We start from the raw sequence: 19,136 nt of genomic DNA, 5'->3' as shown, positions 1-19,136 counted from the left end.
TGCACACTAATTGTGATGTTTGCAGTAAAGAATAATCGGCACAGTCAGAACTGACGTAGCATTTCCACAATGCTGAATTATGCACACAAAACAAACTAGAAATATTTCAAAGGAACGATACTGAGTAACGTTGCAATCTAATTCAAATTGACTGTCACATGATAGAGGAAATTGACTTGTACTTAATAGAGGGAATTGACTTGCACTTGATTAGGGAAAACAATTACATAGAAATTGAGTTTTCTTCTGCCAGACATAATTTTCCTCTTCTGATCATCACTACCTAATTAGAAAAGGAAAACAACTGTTTACTAATAAGCACACCCACAAATGATACATGTATTGAACCAACGTCTGCACATTTGATGAATAAATTCATAACATCGAGACAGTACACGTTGAACCAAAAATAGCGGAAACCTGTCTAACGTTGCAGGTAGCCAGTACAGTGATCGTATCCGGACATCAGTACCCACCACGTCCAGAGAAAACATTTCGGAACCATGGCGAACAGTCCAACCTCAGATGTGACACCAGAAGGCACCGCAAGCAGTTTGTCAGAAGACGACATGAGGTCAGCAGTTCCTCCCACCAAAATCCGACAAACCGCCAGGCAAGTTGACAGTGATGGATACAAGGGAGACGACGAGGACGATGATGATGGCGTGTCTGTGGAAAGTGATGCTGCAGCGGGAAGTGGACAAACTACCGGTGCCACCTCTTCAGCTGATGCCGATATTGAAGCATATGCTGCCGCATACATGTGCGAGGAGGACTTGGTGTTCATCAAAACACTATCGAAAGGAATGCGAACAAAACGTCCTATCAATAAAACAAAAACAGCATCAAGAGGATGCACAGGCATCTCTGTCACCGTAGCAGCCTGTGAGTCAACCCTGACCACCCCTGCCTCTGTTAGTGATGTTTTGAACACGCGTGGCATTCGCCACCCATCCGATACCCTACTTCCTAATACCATCAGCCCTAGAAACGCCCGGGATCCAAGTCCTACCTACAACCAGAACACTCAAAACTCGCAAAATCGGAATCCGATGTATTCGCCAAAGGCCCAAAAGCAGCAGCTTGATTCCCACCCTGAACCCACCTTAGATTCAGACAATCCCTGCATCCAGCCAGAAGCAGCGTCATTTCAGGAAGATGATCAAACCACCTCTGGACCAGCTGTGGGTGATGACGACCCCTTCCCCCAGCCATATGCTGTTAGATATAAGGAAGAAGACGAGGGTGTGGGTATTACGCCGTACGCTGTTGCCTACATGTGCCAGGATGACACTGATAGCACCGACCAGACGTATGGCCAGACCAGTCCAGACTCAAGCAGCAACAACAATGCGGACGTTTCAGCTTTTGATGGAACCTTGAGGGATAGCCAGCAGACAGACGTGCAGAACACATCGAACCCGAATCCGATGTATGCGCAAAACGCATTGAACCCCAATCCGATGTACGGGCAAAACGCATTGAACCCCAATCCGGTGCCTAACGTTGTCCAGGAAGCACGTTGTGGTAAGACACAAATACGGTTTTAACTAGTCGATTTCACATCTTTAATTTTGTGCATGGCTTAAAGCAGGTGTGTATGTCTGTGTAAAGTGTGCACACGCACGTGCCCGTGTGTGTGTGTGTGTGTGTGTGTGTGTGTGTGTGTGTATGTGTGTGTGTGTGTGAGTGTTCTTGTTGAGTGTGTATGTCAAATCATATACTCCGATTGCTTTAATGGCTATCAGCCATATTTTCTTTAAGATATCATGAAAGACAGTTGATTTTCAGTGTGTACATCCCGCTGGGTTTGCGCTGCTGTAACCGCTGCCGTCATTCTGGTGTTGTTGATCCTCGTCGGGACCCTTGCCGGGCTGTACCTCAATACTAGAGACCAGGTCAGTCAAAAGGCGAGCCTGCGTCTTTAGTGTTTTCCTCCCCAGTGTCTATTTCTAACACCAAGTTGGTACTTAGGTAACATATGCCATTCGTGCTCGCATCAATATTGCAGAATATCTGACGTTAAGCGTAGCTCCGAGGACATTCTTGTGTTAGTCTTGTTGGTGGCTGATTCTTTAACAGCCTGCTTTAAAAATAGCACGGCAGCAAAAACGTGACGACAACCTACGACGAATGTGGCCACGCCCAAATAATCGATATTCTCTATCCTCCCTACAGCCGACACAGCCTGTGGACACTACCAACACCACTGGTCAGACTACTCTGGACACTCCCTCCATCCATGATCACCCAGCCTGCTGCAGTTCTGGGAAGACGACAATGACCGATCTCTTGCCTAATCAAACGGTGAGAAGCGTTCCTTCTTTTGTCATCTTCTGAGACTTTACAATCCCTGTATTTTCTGACAGTTCTGTGCATCATGGACCTAGGTCTCTGTTCTATAAGATATGAAACACTAATTTCTTGTTTGTCTGAATGGCTGCTCTCCGACAGAATCGTTCAGTAAATGGGCAGACAGCAATCACAGTTTCTTCAACCTCCACAACCCCACTGGGTGACGCACTGCCATCAACCTCCAACAGATTACAAGGTATATATATACGTACTGGTAACTGTTCTCAATATAAAGTTGGTCTTGTAGTAGGGATTGTGGACTGTTTTATCTCTTCCCTTGGTCACTATCTACACTACAGGTAGTGAAATTCTGGTCTTTGACGTAATAGTGCTACTGGTGGGCAGGAATTATGAAAATAAAGATCATCAATCATAGGACTGAGTAACGCTGTACTTGTTATTGTACTATTGCAGTGAGCAAATCGACGCCAATCGTGTTTGGTGAAGAGGGAACGCTACCCGGACAAATAGACAAACCCTACGGAGTGGCGGTGTCCGCTGACAATGAGATATTTGTCGCTGATATGAACAACAAACGTGTCCAAGTCTTCAGCATGAATGGCACCTTCCTCCGCCTCTTCCCACCGGAAGTGCCTGGCGGAAATGACCAAGCAATGTACCCTACTGATGTGGACATTGATGAGCAAGGTCGTGTTTGGGTAGTGGGGAAAGATCGCGTTAATAGCTTTGCCGTGCGTGTGGTACAGTACGGTACAGACGGCCTACTGGTGACCACATTTGTCGTGAAACGATTTGATTGGTACCCCAAAATTGCGGTGAACTCGCGCTATAACAGAATCATCGTGCTAGCATGTAATGAATTGTTCAAGTTCAAACCAGACGGCTCGTTTGATGGAAGTTTTGGCAAGAAAGAAGGCCCCAAACTGCAGTACGTCACATGCACATCAGACAGGGACGGTAACATCCTCGTAACGGACACTTCTCTCCCCGGTGTCAAGGTGTACGATCATACCGGACAGCGCCTGTTCTCGTTCCGCACTGTCAGCGTCGGTAAAGGTAAGCCTAGAGGAATTTGTATGGACCCCCAGGGTCACATCATGGTGGCTGACTCGGGCAACGGGCGGGTGGACATGTTCACAAGCCGCGGGAAGTTTGTCCGTACGGTTGTGAACGTTACAAACCCGTGGGACATTGCTTTGGGACCGGGTGGACAGTTGGTGGTTACTGACGTATCTAACTACATCGTGACAATCTTTCCACGATGGATGGTATTTCCGGACGAGTAGGAGACTTTCGTGTAGATGTCGGCTTTTGCACCAGGCCTTGCCTACTTTGCACATTGTGGTTGGTTGATGGTATGTTCTATCTTGATGGAGAATAGAACTTAACTAGTGATGGTATATTATAAAGGGGATCAGAGTCCGTACTCTAATTAAGCTATTACATCTGCGAGCTGTACTGAGGACATGACTGTCTTGACTGTGTATGTCGTAGAAATGAATGATCATCTCTGTAATTGAAAATTGCCTGTAGCAGATTCATATTTTTCCTCATCGCAACTCTCTGTTTACGCAGTCCGGCTTCTAATGCTGAGCGAGAGCTGACATAGATTAAATAATTAAAAACATTTTATCGTACTGCATTGCAAACCGTCGTGTCTACTGTACGAAATTTATGCTGGTAGGTACATGTATGCTGAAGCACAATCAAAATGAGCATTAAGTCATACTTACAGTAATTGTATATTATATGTATACAAACCTAACGTTACAGGCAACAAAAGCTGCCGACACTTTTTATAGCTTTTTACAATTGTCTATGAAAATGTTGTTGAGAGAATAATGCGCTTTCATTCAAAGTATAAAGTTGAACACATTAATATGGATATTAGTTTTTGGGTCTTGTTGCCTTTGTAAAATTGTGACGCTGTTTCACAACACTTTGCCTGTTCCCATTTCTTGTTTATTTGCAATAAAATTTCTAAATGTTTGAATTTGTTGTCTAAATCAATAAGTAGATTTAAAATCAATGTCATTCCTGCACGATGAAAGTAGAAGACTGACAAAGTAGAATTTTTCAAGCCTTCCTTAATGACTACACTTCTTGAAGAGTCATGATTGACACAAAGATCAATAAATTTTTTAGTCAAGAATCATATTTCCGACTGTAACCATACACTAGTATGTTTATTACCTCCATGAAAAATGGAGGTGGCAGGCGGAACATCAACAGATACCAATTATGCAAATTATGATCTAATTTGCATAATTAATGTGAAAATTCAGTGACTCCTTATTTGTGAATGATGGGAATTTTATACCTTATGACATGTGTAAGGTTAACACCACTATGCATATATTATCACTGCACGAAATGGCCTCGGATCCTAGCTGATCCGAGCGCATCAGGATTTGTCCGTATTTTTCACAGATAAAAGCGGATGGATCAGAAATGAATCCGCCAGAAAATCCGAAACATCGGTTACTGCAATCCGGGCGTCCCAGGGTCGGTCTTTTTTTTTGGGGGGGGGGATTTTCTGATCAAACGTAGATCGCACGGGGTGACGTTCATGTTGTCCATTATTTGTTACGGTGTGAGAGGTCAAAGATGGTGTTGGTTCTACCTGATATACAACTTACAAATACAGAAATCATTGGCCCACGAACGGCATGCCAGGGAGATAGATAAAGAGAAAAGACACCAAACCATGCACGCCTGTCTCATTCCGGTAGACCGGTTTTTAAGACGTCTAGACATAGTACACTTTTTGTACTTCTTATACTGTACTGTTACGGTATCAACTTGTCGCCACATTAGAACATCAGGAAAGTGTCTGCGAGCTCAAAAAGAAACATCTCCTAACGCAACAGGACCAGTATCACCGCGATCCTTTTTAAGGGATCGGTCCAAGTCAAGAGGTAGGTCGCTGAACCCCGTTTAACGCGTAACAGGCCAGAGATTTTTAGGCAAAAGGCTAGTTTTGCGCGATTGCATAATCAATATCTGTAACATGTTCAAACTTAGGACATACAGATTAAAGATTTTATTAGTTGATATGTCATTGTTGCGAATTCTGCAAGGATTTAGTGAGATTCAAATGTTGCGGGGACGTAGCGATGATCTTTTTCTACAGAATAAAAGCTGCCCGCATGCCATAACTCGCTTCCACTCTATTTCATCCATTTTTTCACCAAGCCATAGCACTACCGGTACCGGTGTATGAATTTCATCAGGATTTTGTGCAAACGGCTGGGAATTGCAGAGACAGGGTCCCTAACTCGCCCTCCATTCTGTTTGATCCATTTTTTCCACCAAACCATGGCACTAGCGGTACTTGTGTATAAATTTTCATTAGGATTTCGTGCAAGCTGCTGCGTATTGCAGAAATGTCTATAGTAACTGACGCGGAATGAAGGTGGAAAATTCCGCTGCATTTTGTTCATTAAAAGCTTTCAAAATAAAAAGGAAATGACAGTCTGGTTCTACATTCAAGTCAATAACGTATTGTAATAGTGCCACATACAGGAAAATATGTAAATTTGGTATACACAATTGTAACAACGTAATGTAATGTTGTATTCTTGCCAATAAAACCAGAGACGGGCCATGGAAACGACATAATAAGAATACAGAATAAAAGCTGCCATAAGTCGCCTTCCATTCTGTATATGTTAATGAGGCCATGTTGAAATGAAGTATGGCAAAGGAGAGGAATTTTACACGAAAAAAGATTGTCATTTGAATTTAGAAAACCATAAATTAAACTAGATTATGGTAATTACGACCTTATTTCTATAGTCAATGAGACATATAAAAACATTTACAAAAACTCATATATTTCATGGAGGTATGAGATCTCCGAATTCTTGTTATTCTTGTCACTGGTTCTCACTTACACCCACGTATAGAAGCCAGGTGCCACAAAAATTGAATTTGTCTCTTACTCGCTACTGAGAAATAATGAACGAAATTCGTGTTTAAAAATTAGACTCGGTAATTTTGAGGGTAGGATTGGACCAGGTGCCCGTGGGAAGTTGTAGTATTGGGATGTGGATGTGGTGGTGAAATTGTCACAGCTGTGCACTTGTCCATGTTTGCCCCAGGGCTGTTGTCGATGTCAAAATGTTGCAGCAGATTTTTAGTCTTACCAATAAATATTGCTTGCACTAAATGTGATTCAGAGTACTGATATCGTTGAGAATAGTATCCTAGCCTGCCTGACCTCCGGGCATAACCTCCAAGCAGATCATACGGTGGCAAGGCAGTTTCCATTGGCCAGAGGAGTGTCCATTAGCCACCGACTTCGGCAACACGTCCGGGGCAACACCCAGCATCTCTCCAAGATCCTCTTCATTTGCTTGGTACCTCACTCCCCTGGCCTCACTAGCCACCATTCCTTAGGAAGGCCTGTTAGGAAGCAAGTGATAGCGTCAGAACTGAAATGGGTCGCTCACGGAATCCTTAAAAGGACACTGACCATTATTTACCGTATTGCGACAGGTTGAACAGGTCGTTCGGGAAAAGGTGTTGAAGTTGAAAGGTCATCCTCTACGCCCGACTGGTTTTGACTTGATGCACCTATTAAATGGTCAAACTAAGACCCTTCAGTGGGCTTACTAACAGCGAAAAATCCATTCATGATAATCAAAGAGGACTTGTCTAGTCAATGGTCAAACATCACACGTGACAAGATGAGGAAAGATGCAGGGACGTTCGCGCGTGTTCCAAATACACTTTTACGGAAAAAACATTCCTGACTGGTTGGACAAAAAGTACAGAGACTTCCGTATGGAACTACAAACCAAAAAATGGAAATACAGAATATTGAATAAATCATAAAAATTCTACTTAAACACAATAAGGGCTAGTAAAAGTGAATATATAATTGGCTATCACAATCAGGTGGGTGAAATCGCGGGTTTCAGTATCTTTAATATGCTTTTAAATTATTCATGAAGACCTGAACAGGAGACACATTATGGCCTGATTTTGAGGACGGGTGGAAATTTCCGACATGGGCGAAACGCATGCGTATCCCAATTGTACTAATTTTATACCCATCATTACCGATCTTCACTTCGGCTGTGTCAGTTGAAGGAAACTTCTCTCTGCTGCCGTCTATCTCACAGGTAACTTTGGATAGTTGTTGGTGTCTGGCATCACCTGCTATTTCGTTCTGCAGTGGTTTTGAATCAACAGCACTTTTATGTGTTTCTGGTAAATGAACGAATGTAGTTCATCGCTCATTGTTTCCATGCCCACATGCGTGAGGAGTGCAATTCTTTCTTGGCGTAAACTAAACACTAGAATTTAATGAAAAAAAGCTGTGTTGCGATTGAAAATAGTTCCAATATCAAAATCTGGAACAAATGCGACTTTAGTATATGAGGTGTGAAGTAGAGTTAAGCCTTCATGTAAGCCGGTGCGTCTTACCCCGTGGAGCAGAAACAAAGAATGCTGTGATGGCACCGGCGGCACTCGCCAGCAAATCGCACGATACAAAATCGCACGGCGAATTTTACTACATCTTTAAACAAAACTAACATCGCTGATGTGCACAGGTGTGTTGGATATGATGTCGTCCCCTTGCTCTGTTCTCCGTTTCTGAATATGCTGGCATGCATAACGTTTTTCCGTCCCCGAAAGAGATCGTCGCTCCAGGCTGTGTCAAATTCGTCGGCATGTCTCACCATGTCTCAACCTGGCGTAAAACCCCTGCCCTTCCCGGGGGCAACAGTCGGGAAGGGTGCCAGAAAGTCTATTTGTGAGGGCAAAACTGGCCGAGACTAAGTCAGCGGTGTTTGTGGCGTGGTTGGAAGTCAAATTTGGGCCCGGACACACCCCGACCATTACTGACCAACTCCCAACAACCGTCGATTACATGGCCCAATCCAACGCCCGCCCGCCAACCCCCGAATGAGTGTGCAACAGTCGGCTGGCTCAGACGAACAGTAGATAACCTCGCGGACCATCGGCCAACCACGGCCGACCTGAGCTTGCTCCCAGCCTGACTAACGACGTATATTGTTGGAGGGAATTCGGCAGTGTTTGGGACTACTCGACTATATATATGTGTGACAGGGGTAATAAGAACATGTCTCATAATGCTTGTTCAAATGCAACGAAAGGAAGGCGTTTTGTCTGTTTATTTCACATCAGTTTTGTACAGTAAATACAAGCTGCGACCGGACTGCAAGGGTATATATATGTCTTACACCTTATATGCTCTAACCCAAGTCATAACGTATTTCTTTTGTTTGACGATCAACAGCTGCTCCATTGTTCCTTGCCGATTGAGTGACCTACTTTAACATGTCTTCATTTATTATTGACTCGGTTACCTTAGTACAACACTTTTGTATACTGTGCATTTTTAACTCGTGTATATATACTTTCGTACATTTGTTTCTTATATGTTTCTTAAGTCATACAATAAACGACCTGTACCTAGTCCTTCGAAGCATGAATTTACAACAAAGATCTTTCATCATCAATTTTTTATTACCTTTTTATGGGTCGATGCTGTACTCCAATTTCTGACACCTTTATATTTATTGTGAATGAATAAATTTACATTACAACAAGTACAGCATTCGCTCGAGTACCACAGAAGATTGTAAAAAGGTTGTAGTTTAGTCCTCTGTTTTCTTTTATGTAGTTCTCTAACATGGCACTGCGACTCGGTATGTCGTCCCTGGCGCGCCAGGCCGTGCGGATGGCCAGGCGGTACAGCGAAGTGTCTACCGACCTAAGGTATGTTGTGTCCTGCCTGACGTCCGAGCGGAAACGCGTGCCGCACTGGTACATGTACGACACCCGGGGATCCGAACTGTTTGAAGAGTGAGTGGCTTTTATCATGTTCTTACTGTAGTTAGAACAGCAGTTAAACCTGTCTATTTCTTTATTGAGATTTACCACAGTTTTTGAAGGATTGTCATAACAGGTGACTATCACCTTTTCTGATTACCGTTACCACCATTGGCGTTTCCTATGTTGCGGGCATGCAGAGTTCTCTTCTTCTCGAGGCGTGACCACTATTTTTTTTTCATTGTCGTTTCTTCCTTTTCCAGAATAGCTCGCAAATCGTCGACTTACACCCTGTGGAAGCACGAGTACACCCTGCTTCAGAACCACATGACGGACATCATGAGCTCCATGTCAACTCCCGCCCTGCTGGTGGAGCTGGGGAGCGGCGCCTCCTCCAAAACCCGCCCCGTCATAGAGGCCATGATTGAGCGTCAAGGAGCGCTGACATACGTACCAGTGGACATAGCAAAAGGTAAACGAAAATGTATAGATGTGTCGTCATTCCTCAGATTCGTCTTAAACTTAGGGCTTAAGCGCACTAAAAGTAGTCAAAATCTTGAGTAGATGTCTGGAAATTAAATGCAGTGTGTTGAATTGGTGTGTTAACTCTGTCTTTGCTGTATTGATTAAACTAGGAGTTTTAAAAAGCAACTACTTAGTATCTTTCCACAGACTACATCGAGCAAGTCTCACGAGAGTTGGAGCGAGAGTACAGCGCCCTGAAGGTGGAGCCGTTCGGCGGGCTGTTCATGGACGGATTACGTCACGTTGCTGACCGCCCTGAGCCCAAGCTGCTCCTGTTCCTCGGGAACAGCATCGGGAACGTCCCCATCGACGAACACGTTCCGATGATGAAGGAGATCAGGGCGTATCTCAGCCGTAAGTACATGACTCAGCTACTGCTCAAAATCACATCCAAGACGGGTGCGGTAGAGCGACCAAAATTATATTTGTTTACTTAGCTTTACTAAAGCTTCAGAACCTTCTATGTTACCTTTGTGGGAGAAAATGAAAACAAGAAATCATGTTTTTTGGCGATAAACATGCACGTTTATGACTTCGTTATTTTACCATTTTTCTAGCTAATGTACATGTATAGAATTCAGTCCTTTTTGGTCGTTGCTGACAGTCTGCGCTTACCGTTGCAGCCCAGGACAGGTTCGTACTGGGGCTGGACCTGAACACTGACCGGGACTCTGTACTGAAGGTCTACCATACCGGGGACCGGCGGCCGTGGCTGGACAACATCATAGAGCGACTTAACAGGGTAATTAAGGATTTGAAGAAATGCAGACACCAGTTTCTACTATAATCTGAAATTTTCTGGAACTGACCTGTAAAGATCTCAATTCTGTGGATATGTTACATCGTGCGTCCATTCAGTCTTTCGTTCATCCATATTGCAGGACTTCGATGGGAACATAGACAAGATGAAGTTCGAGCCCACCACCAACTTCGTGCAGAACCCTGCAGAAGGAGACACGCCCAGCTACGTGGAGAGGTATCTCCAGAACACCACCGTGCAGAGCGTGCATCTGAGTAAGTATTCCTGACCGTCGCTTTATACCGTGCCGCCACATGTGCCCCCATACGTTGGTCGTGGTACGATCTTGAGGTCCTGCTAGTATCTTCAAGCAGGATGTGCACGATAGAACCAAGCACAAGGACTTAACCGTTGTCGGTTGCAAGACAGCTGAACTGTGTACTACACTTACACCGCTATCGCAAATATATCCTCAGTTTGTATAATTTATACAATATATGTGATGGGGCCTGTACTGTGGATCAAAATTAGAGTGAATCTACCTATAGTTTTGTACGACAAACTTTGTTGTCTATAAAGAACGATGTTACTAGAGTAAAAGTTGTCATTTATTGAATCTCATACAGTTGATCATCCATTATCAACAAAGTTATCCCCTTAAACCTACTAAATTCTTGATTTCAGGAAAACTTGGACTTGACATTGACTTCCCTGCTGGGGACAAGCTTTACTTGTCGGACGGGCCGAACTACAGCTGCAAATTCAGCCAGCATCAGGCGCGCCGCCTGGCGGAGAAAAGCAACTTTGCAGTGGAAGGCCTCTGGGCCAACGAAGACGCAAAATTCTGCCTCGTGTGCCTGGCTCCAAAATAGATTTAGATGTCTGTTAAACTTTGCCTGTCTTATAGACTGGTGAATGATCCACTGTACAATTTCATTATTTTCATATAACGTTATGCTATTAGGTTATCACCTCCGGGAAGGAGATATCCTTCCGCGGTAAGGTACTAGTTTTCGGTGATGTCTGTGTGTTCGCAGGTGTACCTCACGGTGGGTTTAAGGATATCCGATATCTGTGATTTTTGGCACATTAATTATTGGGGTCCAGATGATGTGGATTGCTTTTTATTGTATCTGTATTTTTTTAGGCATTGAAATAAAATGATTGGAGACGCCTGTGCAGTATGCGGTGTGATCATTTCAGAACTGTCGTCGACGTGTATGTGCTACGATTATACGACTTTTCAGAATGGGGGTAGTATTCGAAAGATTCACGTAGAACCTTTTTGGTGCTCACTCTTGTAATGAACGCTTTGGCTGGCTAATGAGCCGATATGTCAAAAATAATAAATCTGGAGCATACAAGTATTTTTGAACACGCCTCAACGCCATGCGTTACACATGAATAACTTTTAAGCCTTTCATGCCATAACTACGAACGGTTTCTGAGTCAGTCCAGATCGTGAAAGTAGCCCGTGAGGTGTTAAAGACCGATAAATCACCGTATTTAGGTCACCTGACCAGTGTGCGCGGGGGCTTCTAGAAGTGTGTTTTAGTTAGCCTGGGGTGGGATACTAGTAGTACATGTATGTAGAACACAAACTCCAACAATTTGTCGAGGACTGTATGGACCCCCTACCCACAAGGGGTTTACCGGTGGGAAGGCTGCCGCAAGAAGCGCGACTCAAGGTGAAAGGACGTACCTACCAACCTGCCAACACACAGAGGTGGAAATAACGTTACATGACTATATCCATCTCGTAGCCTACAATATGTTGATGCCAATACATGTAAGAGTCATGATTTCGCATGAAAACGCAAGACACACAATCACATGTTTCACCCTGTACTTTTGGGCCAATAACCCCCTAAACCGCTCACACGATGATAATTATATCTGAAGGCGCGTTTGACCGACGCATAATCTCTATATCATTCCCATTGATTGAACAGATTATAAAAGAAAGATAGTAGATTGAGGACGACAGTGTCTATGTTAGAAGCAATGTACTTTCTATTTCAATTCTGATCATCACCGGACTCCTATAATTATAAAAAAAAACATTAAAAGAAAGACATTTAATTGAAGAAAAGTTTGAGACATGTTGACGTATGTATCTATGTGATGCGACTGTGCATAACACGAACCTGTTTGTTATTTAGCCTGAGGACCACTGGTTCACCCACTGGCCCTCCCTACTCTGTAATTATAGAAGAATGACAGTCGAACAATAGGCACGCACCCTCCCAACCTCTCCCTCTCATACGCAGTTCACCTATCAGATTCGTGAGCGCTGCAGTGTGGATCGTCTACATTAGAAGGCCCAACCGTTCAAAATCTTACGCAAACCATGACCGTACAGTGTTTGTGGACAGCGTAGTTGTAAGTTTGTCCCACCACCTTGCGATGGCTGGGCGGTATTTTGTGCGGACGTGGTTAACGACTGTCCTGACGGTTGCCGTGCTGACAACAGAGGCGTACACACAGGTAAGGGCACACCTTTGCATTACCAAATACGTGATTTCATTTACACACAACTGTGATTTACATATTAAGCCGTGGCGTCTAGGATGTTGTTTTTTTCTGTGACGATATCGCCGCACGTCGTAGGTTTGAGAAGAAACGTGTGCAATAGTTTACTCTGTAGACCACTGTACCCTTTTCTTAATTCTGAAGTACGCATGATCATGGGCCGGGGCTAAGACTCCACAGTGTAGCGACCATGTTATGGCACTACCCACAACGCAAACGTCTCACAGTGATCGTCGACAAAACTGCAAGCGGTATTCGAATCTTTGTGTACTTTCTTTACACTACAAACATCCAAAATGTGGAAACTTTGACACGAGGTGGTCAGATAAATCATGACGCAGGTGATTTTTTTTCTGGGTCATTTCCTTGTCGCGACAAATGTCAGGGATAATCCCGGCCGTTGCGTCGTGTGCCATTTGCGGACCATGGTGGTTTGGGGGCATTATACTCCTCTCTTGTCTTCAAAAACTAATACGTCGTCAAATTTCGAAAACTGTATACATGATAAAGTTATTCCATAGGTAGGGCCTAATATTTGGGCTGGCACTCCCATCCCTTTGCCCCAGGGGAGACGTCTAGTCTGACAAAAACTTCATTCGAGCGTTACACGCCACCTTTTCTTTAATACAATAAAATAATAATAGGGATTTCAGAGTAAGAGTAAGACCACACTAGTATCCAACAATGCCCATTGATTCTTACTGGGTATTTTCGAGAATAAAGAGCATAGCCACACCAAGGATTATTGCTTGCCCTTCTGTGGCGCATGTTTCAATACGTATATGGCACCATTTGAAGGGAACCGGTTTAGCCACTATTAAAGGTGTACTTGGGAGCAGCCCTATCCTCCCATTAAACGATGTATTGGTAACCAGAGAACATGGGTTTGGTTTTGGTGATTCTTTTATGCTGGTTCCGCCCACATGTGATGCGGGTAAAATCGGTATCATAGAGTTTTTTTGTAGTCACAAGAAGGGTTTACCATTTATCCCACCAACAAAGCACGGGCCAATAAACAATGCTCAATTTATTACTAGCAGTTAAATGACATGACAATTGTAAACCCCTTGTGCTATTTTCGTCTGAAGTTGATCAACGTACAAAGTGTTCTGATTTCATACATCATACACGATTAATCAGGTTAATACACAAATACAGATACACTATATCTTTGGCAACTTTATACTTTGACGTGAGTAGATAATTATTAAACATTCGATATTTACCCAATTGATTTGCTTCTGCGTTCTAGTTTATTTGTGGCAGAGGTGAATAATATCTACATCGTCACTGTTCATCTTAATGTGTGCCCCTTTTGACCTCCAAATTAAAGATGGCGGCCTGTTGTCGCCACTGGCAATAATAAGGATGGTTGCGAACAATGCACAGGTTGTGATGACGGGTGCGTCGTGCCTGGCACTGAGGTATCCCCTAGGCTACAGTTGAAGACCAGAACTTTACGGATTCGTCATACAACGATTTAGCTTTGTATTCCACCCTAAGCCGAGAGAGACATATTTTGGGACACATCGTGATCACAGTTTGGTTGTTAATGACAAGATGATCCGTAAATAATGTACAGATTGATACAAGGATCTTGCTTGTTGGAATATGTGGCCTGAAGGGACGTGTGACTCATTCTAATGTAATCAGGTTAAAGCCAACACCTACAGTATGTAATAGCGACGTGACACATGTTTTGTATCTGTATTTTCGACGTAACACGCCACCGGCTTTATGTTAATGCAATATAGCAAATCATCAAAATCAACGACATACCAATGACCAATGACACACCTTCCCTTTACATTACGTAAATGTTGAACCTTGATTGCCCCCCCCCCCCACTCCCAATGACAGTGAAACGCACGGAAAGATATGTGCCTAGCATGAGTTACACAATCTCTGGGTCATGGTCTCAAGTTGTCCTAATGCGGTAACTTTTCAATAAATGTATATTTACGTTTCACATAACATTTTAATTGAGCATTGATTCTCCTTAAGCAAGGTATCATTATTTCCGTAACATATCCACGACAACATTTGCATGAAGAATTTGTTAGAAAGTCGTCATCTGTAATTTCTATTTCTTTAACAATCTCAGTGACAATTTCTTAAGATTCATCATATTGTCTACCATTGTTCGAGCAGGTTGACCTCTTCTCTTGCCAGCAACGGTCTAAGAGAGCAGTACAGAACAGGGGGAGACACGGGCGAAGCGGTCATGGGGCGTTCGGTTACCCCCTCCAACAACAGGGTAAGCCAGCCAACGGTTTATCCTACCACCAAGCAAATCTGGAGTGTATTAGTGTATAGATGTTGCGGTGCTTGTCGTTTAGCAGCCAACACAAGAGATTGCTAAGAAATTCGGTGAGGTTTGGGCTTCATCTACCACTGAATCAGATTCTGGCCCCCTGCTGGCTTTCCTCGGCACAGCAGCAGAATTTCAAGTTTTTGCCTCGTTTGATATGCACTGACCAATGTAGCCCTTTTTTGTTCTAACGCCAGAGTGCGGTGACTTCAAGCCTATTGAAGACGCCCCCATACTCCCTGTACCACACCTGGCAGTTGAACGGATATCGACGGAGGACGACTCACCAGCAAAGCTCGACCGGGTCAAGATAAAGTGGTGCACACCCAGAACAGGTAGGCTGGGGTATGCCCTTCCATGGACAGTAAATGGGAGTAGGCAATGAGAGAAGATCTCAACATTCTCATAGAAAAAAGGGAAAAATCTGGGATATGGCTGGCTTGCTCCTTCCCTCCTGCCCCTTGATAGCCTGTAACGACGACTAAAATCACCGCAGTTTTCTTCATTTAAGCCATACACAAAAACAGTGTCTACTTTGAACCTTGAACAGCACAACTGATGTACAAAGCTTGACTTGTCAAATCCGTATTTTCTGTCCAGGTTATGGACGCGTGACAGGCTTCGAAATCAGCATAGAGTCTGCAGGGAGAGGTTGCTGCGCATGCGAAGGGTATTCAGACTCGTGTCGGCAACTTCTTCTCAACAGAACGTTGGACGCAGACGACGCCATAAGTGAGGTGAGCTGGTTCTGAGAAGAGGCCGCTATTGTGGCATGTTGCGGTTTTGTGTTTTTACTGAGTTGGTGTGGTGTTCGTGACTGCAGCTGTGTCGTGTTACGTTTCATTATGTTTGAATGTGTTACGTGGTGTTGTGTCGATCTGTGTGGTGATGTGATGTGATACCCTGCACTGTGTTTGTACTGAGCGATGGTTGTGCCATGACAAGCTGTGTTGTATTTGTGCTTTGCGATGCTATGCTATGTTGTGTTGTGTTGTGTTGTGTTGTGTTGTGTTGTGTTGTGTTGTGTTGTGCCGTTTTGTGCGTGCGCCATCCGTTAAAGCCCCTGATGATTACATTTATTTTACTTTAGAACTATTTTGAGTACATAGCTGACCTGCCCACCGGGCTGACGTACAGGATTACCGCGAGGCCTCTCCCGGGACAGACCATGAAGGGATTCCAACAAGAAACCGCGGACTATGTAGCAAGTGAGCACAGATTCTGAAATCATTCTATGTTTCTTATAGTATCGGATTATCGCCATCAGTTTATCGATATGTCTTAAAATATAAGTTTGTCTGTTTGTATTACCACAATTACATGTACAACTTAAGTGTTTATTTTACTCCAGGGAAATGCGAGTCTTTGGAGGAGCGACGAAAATGTAAGTCGATTTGAATTACAAACCAATTACTTTGCAGACGAATCGACAATATAAATCGTTGCAACCAGCCGTTCGTTAACACTCGGTTCCGTCTACCACGACAAAACAGTTCTAACGCCACACGGTGCATGTAAATAACGTCTGACTCATTCTAGCAAGACATCTATGGGTTTATGTTCTTGCTATAGTGGTGAAGGAATCATCGTAGCAACGTAGCAACCTGGCGTTATTGTATTAAATGTCATACAGTATGGAAGCCACCTCCAGTCCAGATCGTGAAAACTGTTGGACGGAACGTCACCGTGAAAATCTTCCTGGCTCCCGAAGAGTTGGAGATTGCCGAGTACGAGCTCTGGTGGACGTGTGGACCAGATCAGCAAACTGAAGAACCCATCAAAGTGGACGCCAGCAATACAAACGGCGCTACATTGAACACGACTCTCTACCATCTACCTCCGGGGACTTGTGATATTTGGGTAAGCTGTGGCATCAGACAGAATTTAAGAAAAGAACGTGGGTCACAAACAATAACATAACTTGAAAAGGGAGTACCTGCTTCGACTACACATCCTTCTAAACCACTTTTAGATTCATTTTCATCAGTTTTCCAGATAAGCCATTATCAATGCGTCTTGTATCCTAATTTATGACGACTGCGCATTCGCCATGTATTCTGGGAGAGGAACATGTTTTTGTCATGTTTTTTTTTTGGGGGGGGGGGGTAACTCGGTATTACATATTTCGTAACGACACTGATCTGATTCGACATTTCAGGTTGAAGCTGCCATAAGTGATCCGATCCGGAGCAACACGAGTTTTAACATAACAGGTCAGTCATCTGCAGTTGTTATATTTCGCAATATTCATAATTTCTGTGCTCATCATCATCATCATCCGTACGTCATATTCGATCACAGAGGTTCAGCATGTAAACAGACATTACAAAGTTGAGCTCCACAAACTTTATGTTTCCGTTTCTTTGATTTTGTGACCAATTAAATTACAGGTACCTTAAAATGCAACAGCATGTGCAAATACGTCTCCCTGGTGAACGAGAAATGGTGATCAGCAATGAATAGCTAGGGCCTCGTTTCTGTTACATGTGACAGCCCCTGCATTGTACACATGAAATAATGTTTTAAAAGTATATGTAAATGCTATAAATTATTGTCATAGTTTGTTTGCAAGATAGATTAGTATCATAGTGTGTCACGCGCCGTACTTGGTACACTTGTTGTGCAGTAAAGTTTATCATGTCACCATTCTTGTGTCATTAGACTGGACCCCAGCCAACCTCACGGCCCACTACGACGGTACGGAAGTCTCTGTAACATTCCGTGCAGCTCCGCCTGAGTACGACTTCCCGGAGTACCGGATCTGTCTGGTTAACACCAGCACATCCGACAGTAGAGCCTCCGAACCAATAAGATGCAACCCCGTGAGTAACGCATCTGGTGCTATGTACAAATTACCTGGAATTTGCATACTTTGCCATCTATTTTTGTGTTGTGTACATCTCAGTAAGCTATATTGTCGTCCTTCAAACAACAAATGACATAACATTGTCGTCCCACAAACCTAGGGAAGCCTCTTTTTTCAATGCTTCAGTACTTTCAGCGGTTTAGAGACTCCTGATGTGTTTATGTTAAACCGAATGGTAGCATCTTTTTCTGCTTTTTTAATCCTACCAGCTAGCTTCACTACGCACTGTGCCTGCCATGCTGTTCCTTCCAATAGAAATGAGCTATCCCCCTATTCCACTATCCCCCTCAATAGCTGATCAGCACAAAGGACAGCAGTGGCGTGATCACGGCGGTGTTTAAGGACGCCAAACCGCTGCGAACCAGGAGGTTTTACGCAGTGAAGGTAATGTTAACGATCTATGCCATGTTGGAGATTATAGTAATTGTCGGTTAAGTCCTGCAATTGGATATGCAAAGATTGGTTGTAACTGGTCGTTTGGTGTAATGTAGCTAGCTGCCGGATTACTTTTATGCCTTTCATCGTAGCGACAACTCACAGACTTCGTGCAGGCCAATTGGACCGTCAATAGCCGGCTACCTTCTCTGGCCAATTAATACCTTTTTAGGCCGATTTCTACGATTTATTCAGCCTGCTAAAAAAGAAGTCTGGTGGAGACTAGTTATTTTATTCAGGCTATACCGATACAGATACAGGTTACGTAGCATAATGAAGCAAGTTGGGACTCGTAAAAAGAATAATCCAATATGGAGTCTACATATGAGGGAATATTGTCAACCCTAAGATTCATACATTTAAAAAAAAATCTTTTGAACTCAAAGGTTTCAGCTCCGTACCAGGATAGCCAGTGGACCCAAGTGTCTGCTAATGCTGTACATCCATCACAACATCACTCCACACGTCACCTTGTCCTGGCCGTTACACTGGCAGTGGTGGTTGGGCTCGCCCTTCTCGGGGCGCTGTACTACATATACCGGCAACGGAAGGAACTTCCTCGCACTAGTAAGTTGCCGTGTCAGCCTGATCCCTTCGATTTTAAT

General features: G+C 43.7%; 3 protein-coding genes across 3 annotated transcripts in view; all 3 read left to right on the top strand.

The window, feature by feature from the left end:
- The first annotated feature begins 507 nt into the window (after positions 1 to 507).
- On the top strand, positions 508 to 3,763 carry LOC109470539 (E3 ubiquitin-protein ligase TRIM71-like). The gene is made up of 2 exons (XM_019769507.1): positions 508 to 1,527; positions 2,770 to 3,763. Exons 1-2 carry the CDS (start codon positions 570 to 572, stop codon positions 3,600 to 3,602), a joined length of 1,791 nt encoding a protein of 596 aa, XP_019625066.1. The 5' UTR covers positions 508 to 569; the 3' UTR covers positions 3,603 to 3,763.
- Positions 3,764 to 7,381: 3,618 nt separating this feature from the next.
- On the top strand, positions 7,382 to 11,259 carry LOC109469222 (histidine N-alpha-methyltransferase-like). Its single transcript, XM_019767686.1, has 7 exons — positions 7,382 to 7,445; positions 8,975 to 9,156; positions 9,387 to 9,595; positions 9,796 to 10,002; positions 10,272 to 10,390; positions 10,530 to 10,662; positions 11,072 to 11,259. Exons 2-7 carry the CDS (start codon positions 8,984 to 8,986, stop codon positions 11,257 to 11,259), a joined length of 1,029 nt encoding a protein of 342 aa, XP_019623245.1. The 5' UTR covers positions 7,382 to 7,445; positions 8,975 to 8,983.
- A 1,534-nt stretch (positions 11,260 to 12,793) lies between these two features.
- Positions 12,794 to 19,136, top strand: part of LOC109469217 — a 10,405-nt gene continuing 4,062 nt past the window's right edge. The window contains exons 1-11 of the mRNA XM_019767674.1: positions 12,794 to 12,874; positions 15,071 to 15,176; positions 15,428 to 15,565; positions 15,831 to 15,967; positions 16,321 to 16,438; positions 16,582 to 16,614; positions 16,864 to 17,090; positions 17,389 to 17,443; positions 17,892 to 18,052; positions 18,391 to 18,480; positions 18,918 to 19,098. Coding sequence (XP_019623233.1) covers positions 12,794 to 12,874; positions 15,071 to 15,176; positions 15,428 to 15,565; positions 15,831 to 15,967; positions 16,321 to 16,438; positions 16,582 to 16,614; positions 16,864 to 17,090; positions 17,389 to 17,443; positions 17,892 to 18,052; positions 18,391 to 18,480; positions 18,918 to 19,098 — 1,327 coding nt within the window. The remainder of the gene's footprint in view (positions 12,875 to 15,070; positions 15,177 to 15,427; positions 15,566 to 15,830; positions 15,968 to 16,320; positions 16,439 to 16,581; positions 16,615 to 16,863; positions 17,091 to 17,388; positions 17,444 to 17,891; positions 18,053 to 18,390; positions 18,481 to 18,917; positions 19,099 to 19,136) is intronic.

Source organism: Branchiostoma belcheri, unplaced genomic scaffold, assembly GCF_001625305.1.
Source record: "Branchiostoma belcheri isolate BF01 breed outbred unplaced genomic scaffold, Haploidv18h27 scaffold10, whole genome shotgun sequence".
Taxonomy (NCBI): domain Eukaryota; kingdom Metazoa; phylum Chordata; class Leptocardii; order Amphioxiformes; family Branchiostomatidae; genus Branchiostoma; species Branchiostoma belcheri.
Note: the sequence above shows the minus strand (reverse complement) of the source record. Positions and strands in the feature narration are given on the sequence as shown.